General features: G+C 45.4%; 1 protein-coding gene across 2 annotated transcripts in view; it reads left to right on the forward strand.

The window, feature by feature from the left end:
• The window catches only part of myo1d (myosin 1D), a 711,487-nt gene that overhangs the window by 429,409 nt on the left and 257,485 nt on the right, over positions 1 to 24,593 (forward strand). For both annotated transcript variants that reach the window (XM_038778976.1, XM_038778977.1), the window contains exons 17-18: positions 4,817 to 5,040; positions 15,213 to 15,357. In XM_038778976.1, the coding sequence (XP_038634904.1) occupies positions 4,817 to 5,040; positions 15,213 to 15,357 (369 nt within the window). The remainder of the gene's footprint in view (positions 1 to 4,816; positions 5,041 to 15,212; positions 15,358 to 24,593) is intronic.

Genomic DNA, 24,593 nt, shown 5'->3' on the forward strand with positions numbered 1-24,593 from the left:
AGCTGGCTTTCATAACCTGTAATCTGCAGTCCGAAATACTGACTGGGATGAGATGGCTGATAACCTGACGACAATATGATGGAATCAGAACATCCAAGATATTAGACTGCAGCTTTTAGCATGCAACTTCACCCTTCTGTTTAAGAAACAAAATTGGTGAACGGTGGGCTAGTAAAGCTGATGGTGAATGAGCTATTGGAAATGGGATAAATACGAATGGAAAACAATGAGATCTTAACTTCATGTGCCTTCAGTAATGCTTTGAGACTGAAACTTTGATATAAAGCAAAGCTGCCATTTTTAAAAAAATGTTCCAATTAAGGGTCAATTTAGCGTGACCAATCTACCTATCCTGCACATCTTTGGGTTGTGGAAGTGAGACCCACGCAGACACTGAGAAAATGTGCAAACTCCACACGGACAGTGACCCAGGGCAGGGATCAAACCCGGATCCTCGGCACCGTGAGGCAGCAGTGCTAACCACCATGCCCCCTCTTTCTTATTTTATTAACAACTTAACCTCTTCAGTACTTTGTTTTCAAAATGACTTGTAAAATTTGTCTGACGTTTATTGCAAGGATGCACCACTGCAGATAATAAACATAAATTTTTAAATGTCTCGGAACCTTTATCAAGTTTCAAATAACTGCATTATGATGTGTTTGAAATACATCAACTTGCAGTCTGGTGGGCAGTACAACTTCATAATCAATGTTTGTGCGGGTAGTAATATCTCACATTACCCTGGGCCACAGTCAGAAGATAATGGTACACAAGCCCAAAACCAAAAAGGAGACCAAACCAAAACCAAGAAGGAGAGGGAAGTAGACCTTGGAAAATAGGAGACAGGTTTAGATAAAGGATCTGGATCGGCGCAGGCTGGGAGGGCCGAAGGGCCTCTTCCTGTGCTGTAATTTTCTTTGTTCTTTGTTCTTTCTTTGTTGTTATGCCTCCATCAAGTGCCCCTCGCCATCCATTCAAAGCTTCATTGCAAAAGGCTGCATCTGCTTATTTTTGGAAAAGCAATTTGCAAGCTGCTTGCTCACAGCATGTCACCCTAAAGAATTAATTTTATTCCCTGCTTTCAATGTAGAACAAAGCCAATAAAGACTGTTCTGTTGAATCTTCTCAGAGTCTGAAAAAGCCAAATCTAATTGCCTCCTTAATATTTTCTCCCTTTACAAATTTGCTTTGTGAAACTACTGAAGCACAAGTTAAAGGAACAGACAGAACATTTTTATTTTACCTTTTCTTAAACTATCTTCCATTAGCAGAAATTGTCATGTATACATTCTGGCAAAGCAGTACATGTCTCTGGACACTTTGGGGAATACTCAATTATTGATTTTGTTGCATCCATTTTTGTGCTCTCTCCTGATTTCCCATCTAGTCACAGTCTGAACTAGACATTGCAGAGCATACCGTTTAAAAATAATGTGTGAGTATTATATTTCAGACATTTTTCAACTACTTGAGGTGGGTGGCTCCCGTCTCCTATGCATTGAAATTTGTATCCTTATTTTCCGCTGTATTTGGGTTAGTGCAATTCAAGTCTTATAAATGTATCCTTAGTTCGAATGCCATGAATCTATTGCATTTTCCTGTTGCACCAGCATAGCATTTGACACAGGCTAAACTACTGCTCAGATTTATTTAAAAATAAGATGATACCTGTGAACTTTACTTTCCAGCAATGAGACAATACTTCGGTGAGACAGCCAGATTTGATCCGCAAGAGATTAAGGCATTACTTTTCAGCAAATCTCTTACCATGTAATCGTTCCGTTGCAATGCACTGCCTGGGAATACGTGGAAGCAGACTTAACAGTAACTGCTGTCATGAAACATGTTGCTGTTATCTGTGAGAGTATCCAAACTTGGAACAATGATTTGTGAGGGTGGAAAGTTTTGATTTGGTATGAGGAGACATATGAAACCCCAGTGAGAGTCAGCAGCCCAGAATACTGCTGTCTCTATGCAGATTTCTACCTGTTGCTGGACATCTCGCAGCCAATTATGTTTTATTCTTGCTGGGCACATTCATGACACTCTCAAAAGAAATTTAATGAATACTTAGAATAAAATCATAGAATGGTTACAGCACAGAAGGAGGGCATATTTGGCCTATTAAGTCCTTGCCGGTTCTCTGTAAAAACAATTATGCTTGTCGCACTCCCCTGGCTTCTTCCCCAGAGACCTGCAAACTTCTTTCTCCTTCAGGTGATTATCCAATTCCCTTTGCTGTGATTGAATTTGCCCCAGCCAATGTGTTCCAGACCGTAAACTGTTCATGGTGTAAAAATAAACTTTTTCCTCATGTCGTCTTTAACTCTTGTCAATCACTTTAAATCTGCGGTCCCTGCTTCTCAATCCTTCATGAATACCTGAAAATGAACAGCTAGAAGGGTTATCGGCAAAGAGCAGGGTGGTGGGACAAATTGGTGGATTTTTCAAAGATCCGGCACAGCCCGATGGACCGAATGGCATTCTCCTGTACTACACTATTGCTTCAAACAGCTGGGATTCTGTTTCATTCATACAAAACCATTTTTAGTTCTGGGACAGAAAGGATGCTTCATTCTGAAGACAACTGAAAATGTTCCTGTTTTATACAGCGTGATTCCTTTGAAGACAGCACTGTCAATCATCTGTGATCAAATGTAGAACATTTATGAAACTGATTCCATGGAATACTAATGGGAAGTTAAATAAACACTCTGGATTTCAAGCATTTAAATACATCAGTTTGCATGTTGATTGAAGCACTTTTATCTTGATAATTTCCTGTTAAACAAAATTTCTAATTCAGGCAGATAAAAGCCTGATGGTTTCCATTATGAAAGCATTCTCCATGTTAAACCCTAGCAGATATCAACGCGTTCTTATTTTGAAGCTCCACTAACTGGCGGAAGAGTTATTTTTCTACTTTTGACCCAGTGCTGTTACCAAGGAATTCCAGGCTTAATGCATAAGGAGTCAGGCAGTGCTGAACTCCCCATGCATTCTGCTGAAAGCATTTTTCGACATACAGCCAAGGCTTGAATATATTTTAGTGTCAAGGGAACAGGAGGGAAGTCTCATGGATGTGATGGGAGACAAATTGGAGAAAGCCCAGGGTTTGGTGAAAAGATGTTAAATTGCCACGGCAGAGAATTCATGGCCTCAGTCTTAGTGGCAACAACGTCATTGAACTCCATGAACATTTTGAAGGGTCAGGGGGAGAAAAGTTTATGGAGCTGGTTGATGGAATAAATAATATGCAGCATATCTTTAGTCTCCAGAGTGCGAGCTACAATAACATGATGTCAAACAGCCAGGCCTCAGTCACTTGGCTGAACCAGCTGTTTGCCAGATGCCCTCGAGTCTCTGTACTTCGGACTTGTAGGAGTAAAGTTGTGGGTTCCACCCAAGAATGACAAGGCATGGAAGATTTTCTTGGGGACAACGCTATCAAGGTTGAGATAAAGGAGAAGCTCATCAGATGATGGATTGCAGAAGGATCATGTCAAATGGAGCCAGTAAGGAGTTTGATAATGCTTTAATGTAATTTGGGGGAGGAGGAGTCTTTCCTGAAGGTTGCAGTAGGAATTGGGATTTGGAAACGAGGGATACAAGGCATTGGTCAGAGATGGCACTGTGAGGGAAGAGATTGAGAAGCTACAGGAGATAGCAAATTCAAGGGAATGGATGACAGAGGAGGTATGTTGTTCAAATTATTAATGGTACTGAAGTAACAGGGAGAGATCAAGATGTGACTTGGTGATAGAGACCACTATGGACTGCAGCAGTTCAATAAAGTGGCTCAGCACTTTCTCAAGGGCAATTAGGGATGAGAAACAAATGCTGACCCAGCCAGCTACGCTCATAGCACAGGAAAGAACAAAAATATAAGCAGGAAAGGAGGCCTCAGTTAGAGTCAATGTGTCTCAACCCATTAACCATGTTTCAATCAAACCTGTGGTGTCAGTGGACTCATCCACTAGAATGTCATGAGTAACAGGAGACTTATTTGTGAGTGAACAGATATTCAGGAGGGAAACACAGAGGGGCGAAGGTTGGCAATTGTTGATCTACTGTCAGGGTCCAAGGGATTGGACAGGATTTGGTTAGGTTTGCACATAGAGCAGGTAGCTTAAGAAAAGAAGAGGATGAGATATTTGCATTTAAGGTGTGGCTTCAAATCCTTTAATCTCTAGATCTCGACTTCCTGATCTTGGCAACTGCAAGAAGGTGGATTATTTTTAAAACTATCAAGAGTCTGGAGGTTCAGTTAGCCCTCCGGCTTCACAATGTAGAATTTCTCCTCGAAGATGTCAAAAGAGCTGCATTTATAAAGGCCATAAATCAGATTATCTCAGTGTTGTCAGTGATAGAAAGGTGCAGAATAACCTTGAGAGAGGAAGAATGCAGGTATATGGAGTTAGGCCACATATCAACCATGATCTCATTGAATAGCAGGACAGGCTCGAGGGGCTGAATGGCATGCTCCTGTCCTGACTTTCCTCTGTTTCCTATGCTCCTGTAAAGTAGAGAAAAGCTATTTCTATCTATCTGAATCAAGGCGGTTCTAACTTTGGTAAATGTCATCCAATGCCTAAGTAAGGATGGCAGGTAATCCACATAACATGAGAACTGCAGGTGATCAAGAATCTACTGTTGAGCAACGCTTACCTTCACTTCGAACTTGGAATATAAGATTTTTGTATATCCTACTTAAGGAATATGATTAGTTGCTTCTCTTTTATCACTTCTCTTTTAGGTATCGTGTGGTCTTTCTGGTCCACTCTCTGTAATGAAACATTTGATTCTTTTATAGATCTGGAGAGGTACCATAGCTCGGCTTCGCTACAAACGTGTCAGAGCTGTCTACATTATCATAAACCACTACAGAAGGTACAAAGTGAAGTCTTATATCCGGGAGGTACGCAGGCGCTTCCAGAATGTTGGAAGCATGAAGGATTATGGGAAACACGTGAAATGGCCGACTCCACCCAAGATCCTGCGTAAACTTGAGGACACATTGCAGTCTGTTTTTCAAAGGTAACTGAGCATCATTGTCAGGACAATTTGATAATCATGTACTATCACTTCAAATTCTTGCCATATCTGCTTATGTTCTAGTTTTGGATTTTCCCCCTGCACCTTCCCTCATGTTGGTAGCTCAATTCAGTTTTGATATGTAGATCAACCATTTATAGTGGCCAACAACTACTGCTTTCATTTTCAACATGTGTAACCTCACGGCGCCGAGGTCCCAGGTTCGAACCCGGCTCTGACTCACTGCCCGTGTGGAGTTTGCACATTCTCCCTGTGTTTGCATGGGTTTCACGCCCACAACTCAAATATGTGTAAGTATGTGGATTGGCCTCGCTAAATTACCCCTGAATTGGAAAAAATGAATTGGGTACTCTAAATTTATATTTTAAAAAGTCACCTCTTACTCGTCTAAATTCCAGTGGTTACACGCCTAACCTTTCCTCCTGAGACAACCTGTCCATTCAGGCTGTTAATCTGGTAAACATTCTTCAAACTGCGTCCATTTACATTTACATCCTTCCTTAAATAAGGAGACCAGTACTGCATACAGATGTAGTCTCACCAATGTCCTGTAAAACTGAAGCATTAGCTCTCTACTTTATATTAAATTCCCCTCGCAACAATCAGTAACGTACTATTAGCTTTCCTAATTACTTTCTATACCTGTATTTATACCTGTATATTAGCCTTTTGTGATTCATGCACAAGGACATCCAGATCCGTCTGCATCTCGAGCTCTACAATTTCTCGGGCGCAATTCTCCCAAAGGGAGACAAACAGCCAATGCCAGAGTGAAACTAGGAGTGTTTCACTCCAGCGTCGGAGGCCGCTCCTCACCCCCTATTCCCCCCCCCCCCCCCCCCCCAGGGGACGAGGAGTGGCGGCGCGTGAATTTTGCGCGCCAGGCCTTGACGCTTGCGTCAAAGCGGCGCACCCGGAATGACACGGCCGGCGGCGCCCAAAGCCCTCCTGTTTCTATTCCAAGGGTCTAAATGCTGGGCCAAAGTTAGGGATTTCAGATCTCACAGTGCTGTCCATATCACCTCTCGCTGATCACAGCAGGGCTCATCTTTGTAGGGGGTATGCTGTTTTCCTCTAGATAGACATCTGGTGCGGACATCTTTTAATGTGGGTATGTCGTTGCACATCAGCAGACACATGGGGCAAGATTCTCCATTGGCCGATGCTGAAATCGCGAAACGCCAAAATCACGGCGAGTGCCGATTTGACAGCAAATCGCAATTCTCCGTCACCTCGACAGCGGTGTCAATGCGTTCCGGAACACATATACAGTAAACATGTCATTAGCAGGCCCGACTCCGTGGCCTACACAATTCTCCATCTCCGATGGACCAAGTTCCCGATGGCACGGTTCACTTCTGCTTTTAAAAATCGTGAAAATGGCATCATAGCTGGTGGGGGAGAGAGGATGTAGGACATGGAGAGGCGCAACTGTGGGTTGCCAGGCCAGACTCTGGCTGGGGGTGGTGGGGGTGTGCCTGCCAGGCTGGAGAAGGGGGTGCCTGCCAGGCCAGAGAAGGGGGATGACGAGGGACGAGGGAACAGGCTGAGTGGCTGGGCTGACCCCCTGCAGGACTGGGGCGCCGTCCAGTCATGGATCATCATTGCTGCGGCGTGCAAGGCAGCCATCTTTCTGCACACCCCACTGACCACCCACCTTGGCCACTAGTTGTGCAGAGTGACACCAGCCGTATGGGTGCCCCCACCCCACACCTGGCTTCCATCCTCTGGCTGTTCACCCGGGGCAACGCGCACTCAGGCATCTACAAGGAGGCTGGATGGGGGCTGCAGGCAAGGGCAGTTTCAGCTGATGGTACCCCTGGCATCAGGGACAAGCGTCAGAGCCATAGGCCCCCTTTGTGCCGGGCATCGTTAGGTCCAGGGGCGCGGAGATGAGGGAACATGCGGGGGCAGAGCCTGCAGTGCCAACCGGGGCCACCATGTAGCCCATTGGACCTGGTTGGACACCGGGGGGTATACAGCATGCTAACATGTCGGTCATTCACCTCCTGCAGACAATGGATATTGGAATTCAACCAGCAATGGTGGCCTTCCTGCTGGTCACCGCAGCCTTGAATGCGGGATACCCTGTGGCTGTGCGACCTGGAGCTGCTTGAGGAGGAGGAGGAAGCTGCAGCAGCAGAGTGTGCCACAGAGGAACTGAAGGCAGCTGCCCAGGATGAAGAGGCAGCCCCACAACAAGCCGAGGAAGAGGCGGAGCAAAGGAGGCGCCGCATGAGGCCTCGAGTGTACCAGCAGCACCAGTCCTTCGAGGACCTGCCAGACCGGGCATGCCGAAGACTTCGGCTGAGCAAAGAGACAGTGCAACATATCTGCCAAATCACGGCGCACCTGGCACCGTGGGGGTATGTGGTAGGAACCCGCTCCCGGTTGCCATCAAGGTGACGGTTGCTCTGAACTTTTATGTCACGGGGTCCTTCCTGGCTCCAAGTGAGGACTTTCTGAGATTGCACAGACCTCGGTGCACAGGGCCATCCGTGCCGTGATGGAGGCCCGATATGCACAGGCGGCTTAATACATCTACTTCAATGTAGTCCGAGCAGCAGGGTGCACTGCCATCGGCGGGGTGTGCCAGGTCCAAGGGGTGATCAATGGGATGCATATCCCCTGACGAGCACCTGCAGGTGACAGGCCGCTCTACACCAAATGAAAGGGGTTGCACTCAAAGAACTTGCAGCTGGTATGTGACAATCAGATGAGCATCATGCACGTCTGTGTCCAGACAGTGCACAGCGCCTTCAACCTGGCACACTCGACGATTCCTGACGTGTTCAAGGCGTGCCCTCCCTCACTCCCAGAGGCCACAGGCCGACGCGGAGACCACAACAACGCCCATACAGCAACCAGGAGCGTGATTAAGCAGTGCTTTGCCTCCTGAGATGCAGTTCAGGTGCCTGACTGCACGAGAGGGGCTCTCCAGTATGATGCTCAGAGGGTCACCCGCATCGTGGCAGCCTGCTGTGTCGTTCACAACATCATGCAGCAGCATAACGATGTACTAGAGGAGGAACGCCAGGCCTCCTTTGACGAGGAGGATCCGGGAGAAGGGCAGATGGGCAGGACATGGAGCTCAGGAAGGCAAAAGAGGCCCAGGGACATGCGCTCTGATCGCCTCCAGATTTGCCACCTGATCGGGGGGGGGGGGGGACTGACTGGGGGCACAGACAACCGCATCCCACACCCTGTTAGGTAAGTGCAGTCCACACCCTCCGACTGTCCACCCCCTCGGGTGTTCCTACCTCCGCCTGCTGTACCGGATTAGCTGTGCGATGCACACCAGATAGTGTCCCAGGGGCCTCTTAACTAAAGTACCCAACTGAGGTGAGTGCCCCTGGGATGGTGGCGGGTGTTGGAGACAGCTGTGGCGGGAAGTCAGTGTCATCCTTAGACCCGAGCTCCAGGGTTTCCTTCACCTGAGGTGGAGGGCTGTCATCCAAGCTGCTCTCAGCGTCGGGGAGGGGGGGGGGGGGGGGGGGGGGGGGGGGGGGGGGGCAGTGCGAATGACAGTATTAGACAGGCTGCCGCATGCAGCCCAGGAGATGGATAGCTGGTCGCCTCAGTAGCCAGGACACGTGGCCATGGCAGCCAGTACGGGTACCAGCAAGTGGTGCAGGCTGGGGGTTCTGCTGCCCTCTGGATTGGGGGGTGGGGTTACGGGTGTGAGAATGGGGGTTAGTGCCCAGGGACACAGTGCTGCCTACTCAGCCTGGACGTCCTGAGGAGGTCATGCAGTTTCCTCCGGCACTGCTGGCCAGTCTGGTGGTGTTGTCCATGGCTCTCAACACCTATGCCACCTGAGCCCAGGCATGGCAAATGGTGGCAACTGGCAGCCTCCTTCCCGGGCTGGGGTACAGGGCCATCTGCCTCTCCTCCCTTCCGTCCAGGAGCGTCTCCAGCTCTGCATCCATGAAGCGTGGGGCCGCGCGTCCAGCTGTCATCTTGTTGACTGGGATGGCATGCGTGAGCAGTGCAGTGTGTATATGTGGCTGCAGCTTGTCAGCCTCCTCAATGTCAATCGTGAAGCAAACAAATTCTGCACCATTTCTCATTGCAATTGATTATGTTCCACATGGCGGCAGTGCTAGCTGCTTAGCAGTAGCTGAATCTGCCAAGGTGTGGCGCCAGTTTTGTTGTCTTGGAACACCACAAATTCTGCGCCGGCATCAACACTTAGTCTCAGAAACGGAGAACCCCGCCCAAGGTCCTTGATGGGGCGTCGGTCCATTTCTAGTAGCAAGGGAACTTCAACAACTGGAGATCTCCATAATGTTGCATTCTTCATCCACCATCTCAGCAGTTGATACCATACGAGCATCTTCTGCCCGATCCGCTTTTGAGGCCTTGTTTTGGATTGCGATTTGTCATGTGTGACCCTGCCAGAAGCTCGAGCCTTTCAACAGCATTCCTCTTGGGATCAATGGAACATTCAAATCTCTCCACCATGGCAAGGTGGTAATCCAAGGAAAGGAGAAAAATGTAATTGTAAACTGAAATGTTTAAAACTATTTGAACCTATAATTATTTACACTGCAATAAAACATTTCTCCCTCAAGCTTCAATTGCCAACACTGCAGTTGTGCACTTGAGTCCCTGAACCTTTTAGATGTGTAGCATAGTGGAACAAAAGCCTAGTTTCTGCTAGGATTGGAGTTTGGGCTCTGATGCTCTCTATTTATCCCCAGCTGTCTGACATTTCTCAGTGTCAAAAGCCATTTGTTCATCTCTGTGGCTTCCATTAAAAGCAGTGCATGAATATAGCAGGGTGCCCTGTTAGACAAGTGCACTCACAGATTGGATTTGTTGATATGAAAGGATATTTTGACCTTTGTTACTTGTGCTTCTCACCACTCAAAGCAGAGATTATTTTTTTTTGTTGAAATTATCTGTTTTAAGTTGCCATCACCGCTTTGATGAATGTGTGCCAAGCCTGCCTATTTTGGCTCCAAAATTGTATGTCACAAAATTGGTGCCCTTGATTCTTTCTGAAGCGCCAGCTGATGACCATGTATTCTATCCAGCTGTCGGGTTCCTAATCTGTGCCAATGATTTATCTGGGTCGCTCATTCTTTGCCTACACCACGGGAATCTGATGCATTCAAGCTCACAACATAAACTCTGGGGTCAAACATTTAATTTAAAATGAACCAAGTGCACACAAGTTTCCAGAGACGTGTGTACAATCGTGAACACAAGATTTCGGAGAGTAAACCGTAACAGATTTGCAAAGTGGGTGACCATGAACCTCGGGTGCACTTTTATTCCCCGATTACTTTGGTCTTCGTAAGCCTTTGTGGTCAAGAAATTGAAGAAAATCAACAATGAGAAATTAAGACGTGGGGCGCGATTCTCCGCTGCCCACGACGGGTCGGAGAATAGCGGGAGGGCCTTCCCGACATTTTTCCCGACATCCCGCTATTCTCCCTTCCCCCCCCCCCCCCCCCCCCCCCCCACGGCCGCCCCACGACACGAATCGCTGCTCGCCATTTTTTACGGCGAACAGCAATTCTCCCCAGGCCGATGGGCCGAGTTCCCAGGCCTTTACGGCCGTTTTCACGAACGCAAACACTGCTCTCACCGATCGTGAAAACGGCCGCAAAGTGCCGTGCCGGACAACCATGGCACCGATTGGCACGGCCGTGCCAAGGGTGGCATGGGCCTGCGATCGGTGGGCACCAATCGGCGGGCAGCAGGTCCGATACCCGCGCACTCTTCGTTCCTCCGCCGCCCCGCAGGATCAGTCCGCGGGGCGGCTGAGGGGCATGACGGCCCGCGCATGCGTGGGTTTGACGCATATGCTTGATGACGTCATCCGCGCATGCGGCAGTTGGAGCCGTCCAACCCGCGCATGCGCGGCTGACGTCATCGTGCGCGTCAGCCGCCGTGACATTTGGCGCGCGGGCTTAGTGACGGTCGCTAAGCCCGCGATGCCGTACTTCATGGGGCCGCGCTGCTAGCCCCGCCCGGGGGAGAGAATCGGGTCCCGGGAGGGGGCGCGGACGCTGCCGTGAAACACGGCCAGTTTCACGGCAGCCTTTACGACTCTCCGCATTTGCGGCGAATCGCGCCCATGGTACTTGGTATCCAACAGTAAACACTAATATTAGGTATAGGTGTAGACCGTCCAATTTTTAGTAGTCCCACCTCCCCCAGAACCGATCCCGATATCCCAAAAATCTGAACCCCTCCCTCCTGCACCATCTCTCAAGCCACGCATTCATCCTGCCTATTCTTTCATTTCTACTCTGACTACCACATGGCACTGGTAGCAATCCTGAGATTACTACCTCTGACGTCCAACTTTTTAACTTGGCTCCTAACTCCCTAAATTCTGCTTATAGGACCTCATCCCGTTTTTTACCTATATCATTGGTGCCTATATGCACCACGACAACTGGCTGTTCACCCTCCCCCTTCAGAATGTTCTGCAGCCGATCTGAGACATCCCTGACCCGTGCACCTGGGAGGCAACATACCATTCGGGAGTCTCGTTTTCGACCACAGAACCGTCTATCTACTCCTTTTACAATTCAATCCCCTATGACTATAGCCCTTCCACTCTTTTTCCCACCCATCTCCCCCAACAATATGCAAAACGGTATACCTTTATTGGAGGTAGATGACCACAGGGGACACCTGCACTGCCTTCCTGCTTTTTCTTTGCCTTTTGGTCACCCATTCCCTTTCTCCCTCAGCAATCCTAATCTGTGGTGTGACCAATTCCCTAAACGTGCTATCCACGACCTCCTCCGCATCACGAATGCTCCAAAGTGATTCCATCCGCAGCTCCAGTGTCGGCATGCGGTCTAACAAGAGCTGCAGCTGGACACACTTCCCGCATGTGAAGGAGCCAGGGACATCAGCCACATCCCTGAGCTCCAACATTGAGCAAGAGGAGAATAACACGGGTCTGAGATCTCCTGCCATTTGAAATCTTAAACTTAACTTAGCCCAACTATAATATCAAATAATAGATAAATGAAAAAGGGAAAAAAAAGAAAAATTGTTACCAATCACACGATTTTAAAAAAATAGAAATAGAGAAACCTTACCTTATCAACACACCTCAGGGAAAAGAAAAACTACTTACCAGTCACCAGCCAATCACTTACCTGCTAGCTGTGACATCACGGTTCAACTTCTTTCTACATCTACCTGCCCTCGAGTCTCCCTCTTGATCTTTACTCGGCTGGGATCCTTACAGTGATTGTTTTTTTTTGGTTAGAGGAGGAGGTAGGGAGGGAAACACTGTCGGAGTGTTTGGGGTTTAATTGTCACTTGACATCCTCCACAAACCACCTTCTCGATACAGTGACCGCAATGCACTGATGCAAATTTTCCCCGCAAAAGCCAATCAGCGGCTCCACTCTGCTGGATGCTTGCCTTCACTTAAACACGGAAGGTGTCTTGCTCAGGTACACCTTCTGGATACAGTGACCGCAATGTACTGATGTAAATTTTCCCCGCAACAGCCAGTCAGCGGCTCCGCTCTGCTGCCCTCTGCTGGATGCTTGCCTTCACTTGAACACGGAGTGTATCTTGCTCAGGTACACATTCTTGATACCGTGACCACAATGCACTGATGCAAATTTTCCCAGCAACAGCCAATCAGTTGCTCTGCTCTGCTGCCCTCTGCTGGATCTTAGATGAAGTTGCTGAGCAGTGAAAATTACGTCCAGTGTTCCACAGTTTGGTCAGATGCCACCCTGGCTTTCCGGAAGGATTTCTTCAGAGACTGGGAGAAGGCAACTAGTGAGGATACGGGTGATGACCTTCCGGGCGAAGGAGTATATGGAGAATCCTTGGTTGTTCCGAGAGTAATGCCATCAGGAATCTTAAACTCCTGGCAGGTCACACATGACAGTAAGGTCTGACAGAAGGAACCACACAAAGCACAATCCAAAACAAGTCCTCAATGACGGCTCAGGCAGACAATATTCATATAGTATCAATGGCGGTGATGGTGGATGAAGGCTGCAACAGGAGAGAGATCTACAGTCATTGAGCTACCCTCTGTCAAGAACCGTGCAACTGCTGATGTGCACTGGCATACCCACGTTAAATCTGTCACTAATGCTTAAAGAAAGGTGCATAGTATGGGATCGGAGGTTTTTTTAAATACACATGAGCACAAATGCAAATAAGTAATGTGAAAGCTATTTAAACCAGTGGTTAAATTATAGTTAGAATATTATATGTAGTGGGCAGCACGGTAGCATTGTGGATAACACAATCGCTTCACAGCTCCAGGGTCCCAGGTTCGATTCCGACTTGGGGCACTGTCTGTGCGGAGTCTGCACATCCTCCCCGTCTGTGCGTGGGTTTCCTCCGGGTGCTCCGGTTTCCTCCCACAGTCCAAAGATATGCAAGTTAGGTGGATTAGACATGATAAATTGCCCTTAGTGTCCAAAATTGCCCTTAGTGTTGGGTGGGGTTACTGGGTTATGGGGATAGGGTGGAGGTGTTAACCTTGGGTAGGGTGCTCTTTCCAGGAGCCGGTGCAGACTTGATGGGCCGAATGGCCTCCTTCTGCACTGTAAATTCTATGATTATATTTGCTGTTAGGCAGATTACTGCTTTTGCTTACGCTTTTTGTAATACAGGTATTAAGATGACAATGTACAATATCTGGTGTGTGACAAAAGGCTTCATTATAGAGCAGATAATCTTGAGTCCTGTTGCTTGCTCCATGGAGATGCACTTTTTTTATGACAGGATTTGACCATGTAAAGTAACTTGGATTATTGTAAAGTATGGATATGTGTCATTTAAGCTATCAAAGCTAATTGTTGATGAGCAATAAGACTCTAATGAAGAAAGAGCTTGAAATATTGGTCTTTCCCTTCAACCAACCTAAATTCCTTTCTAAAGAATTTTCAGTTTGGCAACTAGGCCCTACTAAATAATCCTAGGAACAATGATTAGGCCATTTTGTCCCACAAGCCTGTTCCGCCATTCAGTTAGATCATGGCTGGTCTGCAATTAAATCCACATACCTGCCTTGGCGCCAAATCCCTTAATACATTTTGTGCAGAGCTCAGTCAAACACTTGATCTTGTATCAGTTGCCATTTGCAGAAGACCGTTCCAAAATTCAACTACCCTTTGTGCAAAGAAGTGTTTTCTAATTTCACTCCAGAAAGGCCTGACTCTAATCTTTTGACCTTGTCTCCTCAGACTCCTCGACTAGTGGAAATATTTCTATCTATCTACTTTGTCTGTTCCCCTTAATATCTTGTAAACTTAAATCAAATCACCCTTAACTGCATAAATTTCAGGAAATTTCTCCTTTTTTGTTTAATCCCTCCTCATAACTTGACCCTTGGCATACAGGTTGTCTAATTCCCATTGGGCTTGATTAATCAAGGCCGATTTGGATTGCGCAGAAAGCAGCTGGAAGAATTGCAGGACAAGATTTCATGTTTTAAGACCTTTACGGTAACAAACATGATTTAACAGGCTACTAACACAATTGAGAAAAGATTACTTCACCATTATCTAACTAACATAACCAAACACTACACTCCCAGCAGAAAAGTAGTTTTGAAGATTTAGTTCTCAGCTCTTCCAAGCTTTTATTTTGCTTTTCAACAGTTTCCATTATCCCTGCCAGGCCATGGTGAATCTTCCAGTGTCTTTTAAACATGGTTCCATTCAGCCGTCTGAGTATCCCCAAACCAACTTCCAGCAGCAAAGTGACTCCGGCGACTCCTTATTTTCTTCAATCTCCCCAAGCTTTTTTAAAAAGTTCATTCATGGGTTGTGGGTTGCGCTGGCGTAACTGGTATTTATTGGGCACCCCTAATTGCCCTCGGGAAGGCGGTGGTATGCTGCCTTCTTGAACCGTTGCAGTCACTGTGGTTTAGGTGCGTCCACAGTGTTGCTCAGAAATGAAATTAAATGAAAATGAAAATTGCTTATTGTTACGAGTAGGTTTCATCAGGCGAGAGTTCCAGGATTTTTGACCCAGAGACAGTGAAGAAATGACAATATATCTCCATGGATGGTGTGTGGCTGTGACTACGCTTCTCACTTCATCGGCTGTAAAATGCTTTGAGACCTTGAAGTAAGCTCTAAACTTTCTGGACTTTCTTTACATTCAAGCTAAATTTACTTTCATTCCAACCCTGTTGATAGGTGGAGAGCATATCAGCTGATTAAGACTATCCCACCTGCCGACTTGCCACAGATCAAAGCAAAGGTTGCAGCTGTGGAGAATCTCAAGGGTCAGAGGGTCGATCTGGGCCTACAGAGAACCTGGGAGGGCAATTATCTGGCAACAGTAAGTAATAAAGATTCTGTATTTGGAAAAATCACAATATTCATTACCATGTTGATGACTTCCTTGTTTATTCTGTACTCACTGTCCTCTACTGTTTTCAAATCTTTACATTTCCAGTTAATGTTTACAATCATTTTTGTTAATCCAAACATAAGATTGAGTGTTGTAAACTGGTATTGTCTCTCACAATAATCTCTGATGATGGTTAAAGGGATCCATTGCAATATGAGTTGAACCTTGCTATTGTAAACTGTGCAGTCCTTACAACTTTTAAGCAACCATAAAAAGATGCAGAGTGAGGAGCAATAGAAAACTCTGTATCACTCTTGAATAAATTCTCATACTCAGAATAAATTAATTGAATAATATAGACAATCTAGTAATTTGAGGCTAGTAATTTGAGGTGGATTGAGAAATCACAAAGCACTTTAACTTGAACATTGAAAAGAACATGCAACAAATTTGAACAGTGAATATAGGGAACTAGTTCACTTCACTTCACAAATCAGGCAAACACTTTTGCCACCGCTTATCTATGGGTGGCAAGAGAATAATATCCCTCATCAGGGAGGGAGAAGTATTTCCAGCTCCTACATTAACTCACGGTGCAATAAATTTCACACTAGCTAAGATGATTTGTTGGCTCCATTGCTATATAAGAATTATGGGACTTTTTATTAAACCATTTGCTGTGTTTGCTCTTGAAAGGTCTCTTCTGCTCTCAGATTGTTCCAGGATACGGTTGACCTTGAATCTCCATGTATGGGCTGAACAAGAGTTCATTTTAGAGTGTAGATTTCAGGTTTCTGCTATTTGTTAGAGAGCATCACGTACGCCACTAAGTGCAAATCCTATTGTTGAAAATATACTAATTTACAAAACACACAAATATACCCCAGTAGCAGCTTAAACAGAATGATGCTGAAAAGATATTAAAATGCAGCCTGTTGTAACCATGTTTCGTAGTTCCACTCAAATGACATGGTTATATTCAAATAATGCAAAGGAGTCAAAATCACTGTTTGTAGAAATCCAGTGTAAATAATTCATCCTGCTCCAATTCCAAACCTCTCAAAATGGGGAATTGAGTTCATGTTGAGAACAATTTACTCCAAAATAACATCCCGGTTGTCACTGCCTTTCAGGATCAATTTGATTTGACCTTGGCTAGCACTGCAGATGCAAGAGACAAATCCTGCCAGTCCACTTAGATTCCTTAAACATCCTCCTGCATCCTCCTGAGGTTTATACCAGATTTTTAACGTACTGACTCTTGAGGGTTGTGGTAGCAATTTCACACCCCAATCAATATCATAGTGGAGTTTGTTTACTCTATTTCAAGAATTTTGTGAACTAAGCGATGTGATTGAGTTATGATTGTTTTTTCCAAATTCTGTTTCATAAATAATGGGCTGGATTCTCCGTAGCCCAATGCCGAAATCGTGTTCGGCGATTGGGCGGAGAATGGAGTTTTGCACCGAGATCGGTGCTGGCGCCGGTTTGACACCACTCCGCCATGCTCTACCTCCTCCAAACTGCTGTCATCATGATATGCATCGCGCACCGTTGGTGCATCATTGGCCGGCCCATCCCCGATGCTCCGCTGGCACGGAACACGTGTGGTATCAACCGGGGGGGGGGGACTATGTCCAGCGCAGCCACACTCAGCCGGGATCCGAGCCCATTGGGGGGGGGGGGGGGTCCACGGGATGGGCTGTGGGGTTGGCGGGTTGGGGTCGTGCATGGCCGACACCATGTTGTATGGTGCGACCGGTGCAGGTCACCAGCCGTACGCATGCGTGGCCCGCTCCGGGTCATTCTCTGGCTGTTTTGGCGCGATCCATGGGCATTTCACCAGACGCCGATGCTAGATGCTAGCCCCTCACTGGTACTGGAATTGGTGAGGGGTTCGCGCCGATTTGTCGGTCGCAAAACACCATGGGACCTACTCCGCCGTCGGCATTTAGCCGCTGAAATGGAGAATCCAGCCCAATGTCTTCGACTTATCTGAGAAAAAGGTACCTTTATGTATTGTAGTGGGGCCTCCAGCAGCAGGTTGGCACCGAGCAGAGGGGGAGACTGGTCGGCCCCTGTGGACCTTTCCTTGCAGGGCGCAATATCTTTGACAAGCTGAGGGGCAGGGCCAGATGCCATGAGGCGATGGAGAAAGTGGCTAGGACAAGTCAAGAATGTAGTGGCAGTTTGACAGAAGCCACGATCGTGCATAGGGTAGCTTGTAACCTCTGAGAGTGGCGAAAGAACCAGGATGGAGAATTGGAGACCTCATCAGTCTGACTGGCAAAATCCCTGTGTTTGAGAAGCCTCATGGAGAGAGAGGAGAGCATGACTGCATCAATGAGTTGGAGCAGCAATTTCAGACTAGTGACTCATTGTGTCAAGGAGGCAAGGCCAAGAATAGGGCAGAGATCTGGAATATCAGACATGAATATTCACTGTAAATATTTGTGCCTTGCTGAACTTCTTTCATAATAGCTTCTAACGTTTTCCCTACGATAGATGTTAAGTAAACAGTCTGTAGTTTCACGCTTTGTCTCCTTCAATGTGCAGACACATCAACAGATTAGAAGTTTTTTTTAAAATTTAGAGTACCCAATTATTTTTCTCCAGTTAAGGGGCAATTTAGCATGGCCAATCCACCTAACTGCACATCTTTGGGTTGTGGGGGTGAAAGACTCCGCACAGACAGTGACCCAAGCCAGGAATCGAACCTGGCGCCGTGAAGATTAGAAAAGTTATTATTTACTGTGGGGGAATTGAATATAAATTAGAGAGGTTACGCTTCAGTTGTACAGGGCAATAGTGAGACCATTCTGGAGTACTGTGTACAGCATTGGTCGCTTTATTTAAGGAAGACGTAAATCGGTTGGAAGCAGTTCAGTTGAGGTTTACCAGACTAATACCAGAATGGACAGGTTGACTTATGAGGAACGGCTTGTATCCATTGGAGTTTAGAAGAGGTGGCTTGATTGAACCATACAATATCCTGAGTGGTCTTAAGAGGGTGGATGAGGAGAGGATGTTTCTTCTTGTGTGAGAATCTAGAACTAAGGGTCACTCTTTTAAAGTAAGGAGTTATCCGTTTAAAACAGAGAGGAGGTAAATTTCTTTTCATTGAGGGTTGAGTGTCTTTGGGACTCTCTTCCTGAAAAGATTGAGGAAGCAATCGTCGAATATTTTTAAGGCAGAGATTCTTGGTAAGCAAGGAGTTGAAAAGTTATTAGTATTAGGTAAGATGCAGATGTGAGATAACTATCAGATGAGCCATGATCTTATTGAATGGTGGGCAGGCTTAAGGGGCTAAATGGCCTACTCCTGCTCCTTCTTCACATGTACGTTCACGGCAGAACATTTAAGCCTTGCCGTGGATTTCTGGGGACAGTAACAGCCTGTAACATCTGTAACGGGGGTTTTATGACTACTAATGAACCTAAGAAGAGAACCTGGTCTCTGTGTTCCTAGAGCTGGTGGAGTTGTTTGACCGTCATTTCCACCTGAATCCCTCCTTCAAATTGAGCAGGAACATGCAGCTGAAAAATCACCTATATGCAGCGGTCAAGAATGAAGATGTTCGGAGATAATGAACAGTAACAAAACCAGACTGTCATTCCTTAATGCACGAGATTACATCATCCGGATCAGACTGACCTCAATACCAGGAAAGAGGCCACCAACAATGAGGCAAAGGTCAGAAAAGACTTGGACATAGACTTCCGGCTGAAGGGCAGGTGAAACAGTTTGCTATATAGCAAGCACATATCCAATCTCTGCTGTTCTATCTCTACAGTAGTTCTTGCAACTGAGCACACCCAAGGGATACTCCCAATATGATTGTAACAAGGCTGCGCACTTCCAATGCAATTACCCTCAGAAACCACACTTGTCCTGAACAACCACATACATCGCAGACGTCCGGCATGGTGACCCCAGATAGAGCAACTCCATTCTTCCTCACTCATCAGTGAAGGTCTAGCAAAGGAAGTGGAACTAGCTTCAGCAGGAAGATTGAACATGAAAGGCAATTGAGAGAGTTATGGTTGATGCCATACCCAGGCCTCAAGCAAATAGCAGCATTCCCACTCCAATCCTCAGTGAAATCCATGCAGCAAGTTGTCAAAATATCACCAATGTGCTTATAAAGGAGATCCATGGGGTGCAGTTTGACCTTTGCTATCTATCTCATAAAATGAAATGAAATGAAAAATGAAAATCGCTTATCGTCACGAGTAGGCTTCAATGAAGTTACTGTGAAAAGCCCCTAGTTGCCACATTCCGGCGCCTGTCCGGGGAGGCTGGTACGGGAATCGAACCGTGCTGCTGGCCTGCTTGGTCTGCTTTAAAGGCAGCGATTTAGCCTGGTGAGCCTTGGGCAACTACAACGATTCGATGAAGACATAGATAGCTTCACGCCTACCGGAAGACCAAACATTGACCCAACCTGACGCTGCCTAATGGTGAGTCCAAGCAGACACAGACCGCAGAGTTGCTGGAAGGGGATCAGGCAAGAGGATGGAGTTCTGGTTGGTCTATGGCAAAGGGAAAGAAGTGAAGTAACACATCCTACCCAGTCTCGAGTTTTAAATGTTGATCACAGTCCATTATCAGGTTGGACGCTGAGTGTAAGAGAAGACAGGTCAATAATGCACAAAGGGAATGCTGCAATCGATGTAGACTGAGATATGCTAACATTCATCGAACAACCGAACCTGCTGATCACATGATTACTCAATAAATAGTCACTGTGTGACATGCCTAGTTGCCAGGGTGGCAGCTCTCCAGCAGGAAAGAGCATAGTTGAGCATGCAGCAGCAGGTAGTGACAGTGGCAGAGAGCACCGAACAGCAGAACTGTTTGGTCGCTGTGGGTCCCTCCCTGCAAGGAGCAATGTCTTTAATTAGCTGAGGGGTGGAGCCAGATGCTATGAGGCAAGGGAGAAAACAGCAAGGTTTAGTCCAGGACTGGTAAGTGGCAGTGTGGGAGGAGCCAAGGCCATGAATAGGGCAGCTCGAAGCCTTTGAGGGTGGCTAAAGAGCCAGGATGGCGAATTGAAGACCTAGTTAGTCCAACTCGTAGCACCCCCGAGTCTGAGAAACCTCATGGGAAGAGAGAGAGGTGAGCAAGACTGCAAAAATGAGCTGGAACACCAATTCGGGACTACAGAGTCACTGTGCCAAGATGTTGCGGCCACTAAAAGGGCAGAGATCTGGAGGATTGGCCATGAATGTTCACTGTAAATAGTTTCTTCTGTGAAGTTACGCTTGTCTTTGAGAGTTTATACAGTTTTGATGCAGCGGAATAAACAAATCTTGTTTAAGATCCTTTGTGTAGTCCGTGCACATGTGCCTCCCATTACAATAGGATCACAGAATTGTTACAACACAGGAAAGGCCATTTCACCCAATGTTTGCATGCCACTTCTCTGCAATTACAACTCATCTAGTTTCACTTTTCTACCTTTTTTCCCCAGCCCTGCAAATCCTTTCTCTTCAGGTAATCATCCAGTTAATTTTTGGTGGCCAGAATGAAGCTGCCATTACCATAAAGAGGAAGATGTTTCGCTTTGTTCAGGGCCCAACGATTTAACCCCGAGACTAGGAGCAGACCCAAAATATAGAAGTCTCCCAGCTCTGGTCCTTTTCAGCTCACACAGCACAATGTGCAATAGGCAACTTTGCAATTATAAATCTACACAAATATCAGTCGAAGATCTGCTTTTCTGAATAGCTTCAGGGAATGACCGCTTCTCAGATAAAGAGGAATCATTCATCCTGGGAGGGGACTGGGTTGCTGATGCCTGGAATTAGGCTCTTGGAGGGGGTTGGGGTTAGGATAAGCCTGGGAGAATTTGCAACAAACCTTGGATTCCAATGGCATACAAAGCAAAGTCATGCCTCAGGTCATTGCTTGGCATGTGCTGAACACTAAAACGATCAATATGAGCTTATGTTAGTGCTTAAGGGTCATGGAGCTGAAATGTTAACTCTGTTTCTCTCCATAGATGCTACTTCAGCTTCTGGGTATTTCCAGCAATTTCTGTTTTTATTTCAGACTTCCAGTATCTACCAATTACATCCAAATTTGACTTGAAGGAACAACACCATGTTAACTTGTACAGATTGGCTGTTGCTGTTATTCACACATCATAACGTATTTTTTAAAAAACCTAAGTGCTACTAGTATAAACTGTGTGAAATCATGGAGGGTGCAGTGGTAAAGTATGGCCTGGAATTGCTGATGTCAGTGCCTCAGCGGGGATTTGACTCTGTTTAAGAAAGTAAGAAATGGAATTCCTACAGCACCTTTCATGATCTGAGGAAGTCCCAATGTGCTTCACTGCCGATTGTTCCGATCCCAGTTGATGTTCTAACTGGACAGGAAGATCTCAGAACTGAACCCTGGCTCAAAAATATCATAACTTTTACTTTTTACAGACAAAGTCCCTTTTAAGCATACAAGATGACTGTGGTAAGACACATTCCTCTCTGAACCCAAGTGAATGTCTGGATTTCTCCTCAAAATCTCGCAAGATGACTATTATCCCATGAGCCACTTCATTTCCCTGAACTCCGGATTCCATAAGAATGATTTCAAATTCTGCTTTCAAAATTCATGCTACCAAATCTTCTTTTAAATTATGCTTTCCCTTCGCTGTTCATCTGAAAACCAGATGGCACTATCAAACAAAACTTCCACGCCACTTTTTTAAAAATAAATTTAGAATACCCAATTCATTTTTTTTCCAATTCGGGGGCAATTTAGCGTGACCAATCCACCTATCCTGCACATTTTTGGGTTGTGGGGGCGAAACCGACGCAAACATGGGGAGAATGTGCAAACTCCACATGGACAGTGACCCAGAGCCGGGATCAAACCTGGGACCTCGGCGCCGTGAGGCCGCAGTGCTAACCCACTGCACCGCTGTGCTACCCCCACTCCACTTTTAACAGGGAATCCAGTCCAGGATTTCACACCAACCTTTTAGGATTTTTTTGCCTTGACTACTGTACACATTGCTCACAAGTGCTTTAATTCTCAATTCCAGGCAGTATTAAAATGTCATCAGTCACTTGTTTCACAGTTGAAGGCTGTTGTCCCATTTTAAATCTGGTTACTACAATTGTCTCTAACTCAGAACACTTTGTTTACTCTTCCTTGAATTCTTCTGAACAGTACCTTGGTCTCCGTTCACTTAGCTTCAAACATCTTGGACACTTCTCTTTATTTCCGTTAACTAGCTACTCTTCAGATCTTTGCACTTTATTTATTAACCATCACTATATGGTATGGCTTTTCTTCCAGCAAAGCTGACAGCAATGTTCCCTCTCGCATTCTAAACCAACTGTTTCTACAAGAGCTGAGAGAGCTTCCTTCTCTCTCACTACCCATTTCCAACTGCAATCAAATTAGTTAAACTAAAATATAAAAGCTTCTTCACCTTACAAGGTCCCATGCTTGTGTCTTTTAGTTATTCTTCACACTGTAGCCCCTCTAAGCACAATTGAAACACAGATAGAACTTAACCAACTCCCACACATACAAACACCTTTGTCCAGCATGCATCTAACTATAGGTTTTACTCTTCCAGGCACAGAAACATTAAATTAAACCCACTTAAAACTATTCGTTATTTTCTAATTTTTACCAGTGCAAATATAAATCCCTTAAAACTATCTCTATTTCCTGAACATAATGAATTGCTTTGGAAAATCTCATCACAAATATAAAAAAGGAAAATACAGCAGCCAATTTTTGCAGGCCAAGCCACACAAACAGAACTAAAACAAATGGTCAGTCAGAGTGTTGATTGAGGGTAAATTTTGGTCAGGACACCTCCCCCTGATTCCCCATCTCTTCACATTGTCCCACAAAATCCTTCGCACAACATCTTAATCCAATCTTTCTTTCCATCACTACGTTTCCTCTGTTTCCCTGTTCCATAAATACACTGGTAAAGAGATAGACTGTTGGTCCCACCATGCACCACAGACCTGATACCCTGTTGGCCTGATTGCTCATTATCAGCTCATTCTTCTGGTAATTTGCAACAGAGACGTTTTTCAAGCTGATTTGTGATGACAAAACATAATGGGCATGTTGCGAGATGTCCCTCTCTCGAAAACGCTGGTGCAGTAGAAAACAACAATAATGAATTGAAGTTAATATTTAATGAATTATTCAAGATATTTTCTCAGTGCTGAAGTATCTCAAAATATAGCAGCAGAATCCTCCACAAGCTTCTGACTCAATGTTGTGACATCTGGTACCTTCCTCATATGCAATCAGTTACAGTTATGCAACTACAGTCATTTGGTTCAAGTGCCTTTGCAATCAATTCTTATTTGTCAAGAGTGTGCTGAATGAGATCATTGGACCCTCCCACTTATGTTTATAATTATTTGGCACTACTGCTCCAAGTTACAATCTTTATAATATATGGATAATCAATTTCAGTTTTCTTCAATTTAACTGCTGCTGTACAGTCACTTCTGATTTCAATTGTTGTAACATAGCAAGGAAGTGAAGGAAAAATAATCTACTGAACACAAGCTGACACTGATCTAAAAGTTTAGATTAATATTCTGATTTAAATGTTATTGTTTGCACGGTTCAATATGATTCTTCTAACCAGACTCCTAAGCGACCCTTTTATGGACTTACCTCATTAACACTACACCCTTGTATGCATCACACAATGCCGGTGTTTATGTAGTTACATTGTGTACCTTGTGTTGCCCTGTAATGTATTTTCTTTTATTTCCTTTTCTTTTCATGTACTTAATTATCTGTTGAGCTGCTCGCAAAAAAATACTTTTCAAAAAAATACCTCGGCACACGTGACAATAAACAAAATCCAATCGATTTCAAAACACATAAACAGTTATATTTCTTCTAGTCTGTTCCAATAGTAGTTCCAAAGAATGATTAACAATTAAATTCATGGTCCATTGCAGTATGGCAAAAACATTTTGAGGCCATATTGCTGCCTATAAATTATCTGTGTGGTTATGAAAAACATCAATACAACTGAATTCAACTGAAACAAATTCATTAATATCATGTATCATGAAAAGAAGCCAATTTAATTGACACTGTCTGCTATTAATCCCTTACCATGGAGAGGAAGAAGCCTCCAATTTCCTGGATCTCATTCGTACAGTGACAGATGGTGAGTATTGGTTGGAGAGATGACAAAAAAAAAGACTAAGAACAATTTAAAA

Source organism: Scyliorhinus canicula, chromosome 19 (assembly GCF_902713615.1).
Source record: "Scyliorhinus canicula chromosome 19, sScyCan1.1, whole genome shotgun sequence".
NCBI lineage: Eukaryota > Metazoa > Chordata > Chondrichthyes > Carcharhiniformes > Scyliorhinidae > Scyliorhinus > Scyliorhinus canicula.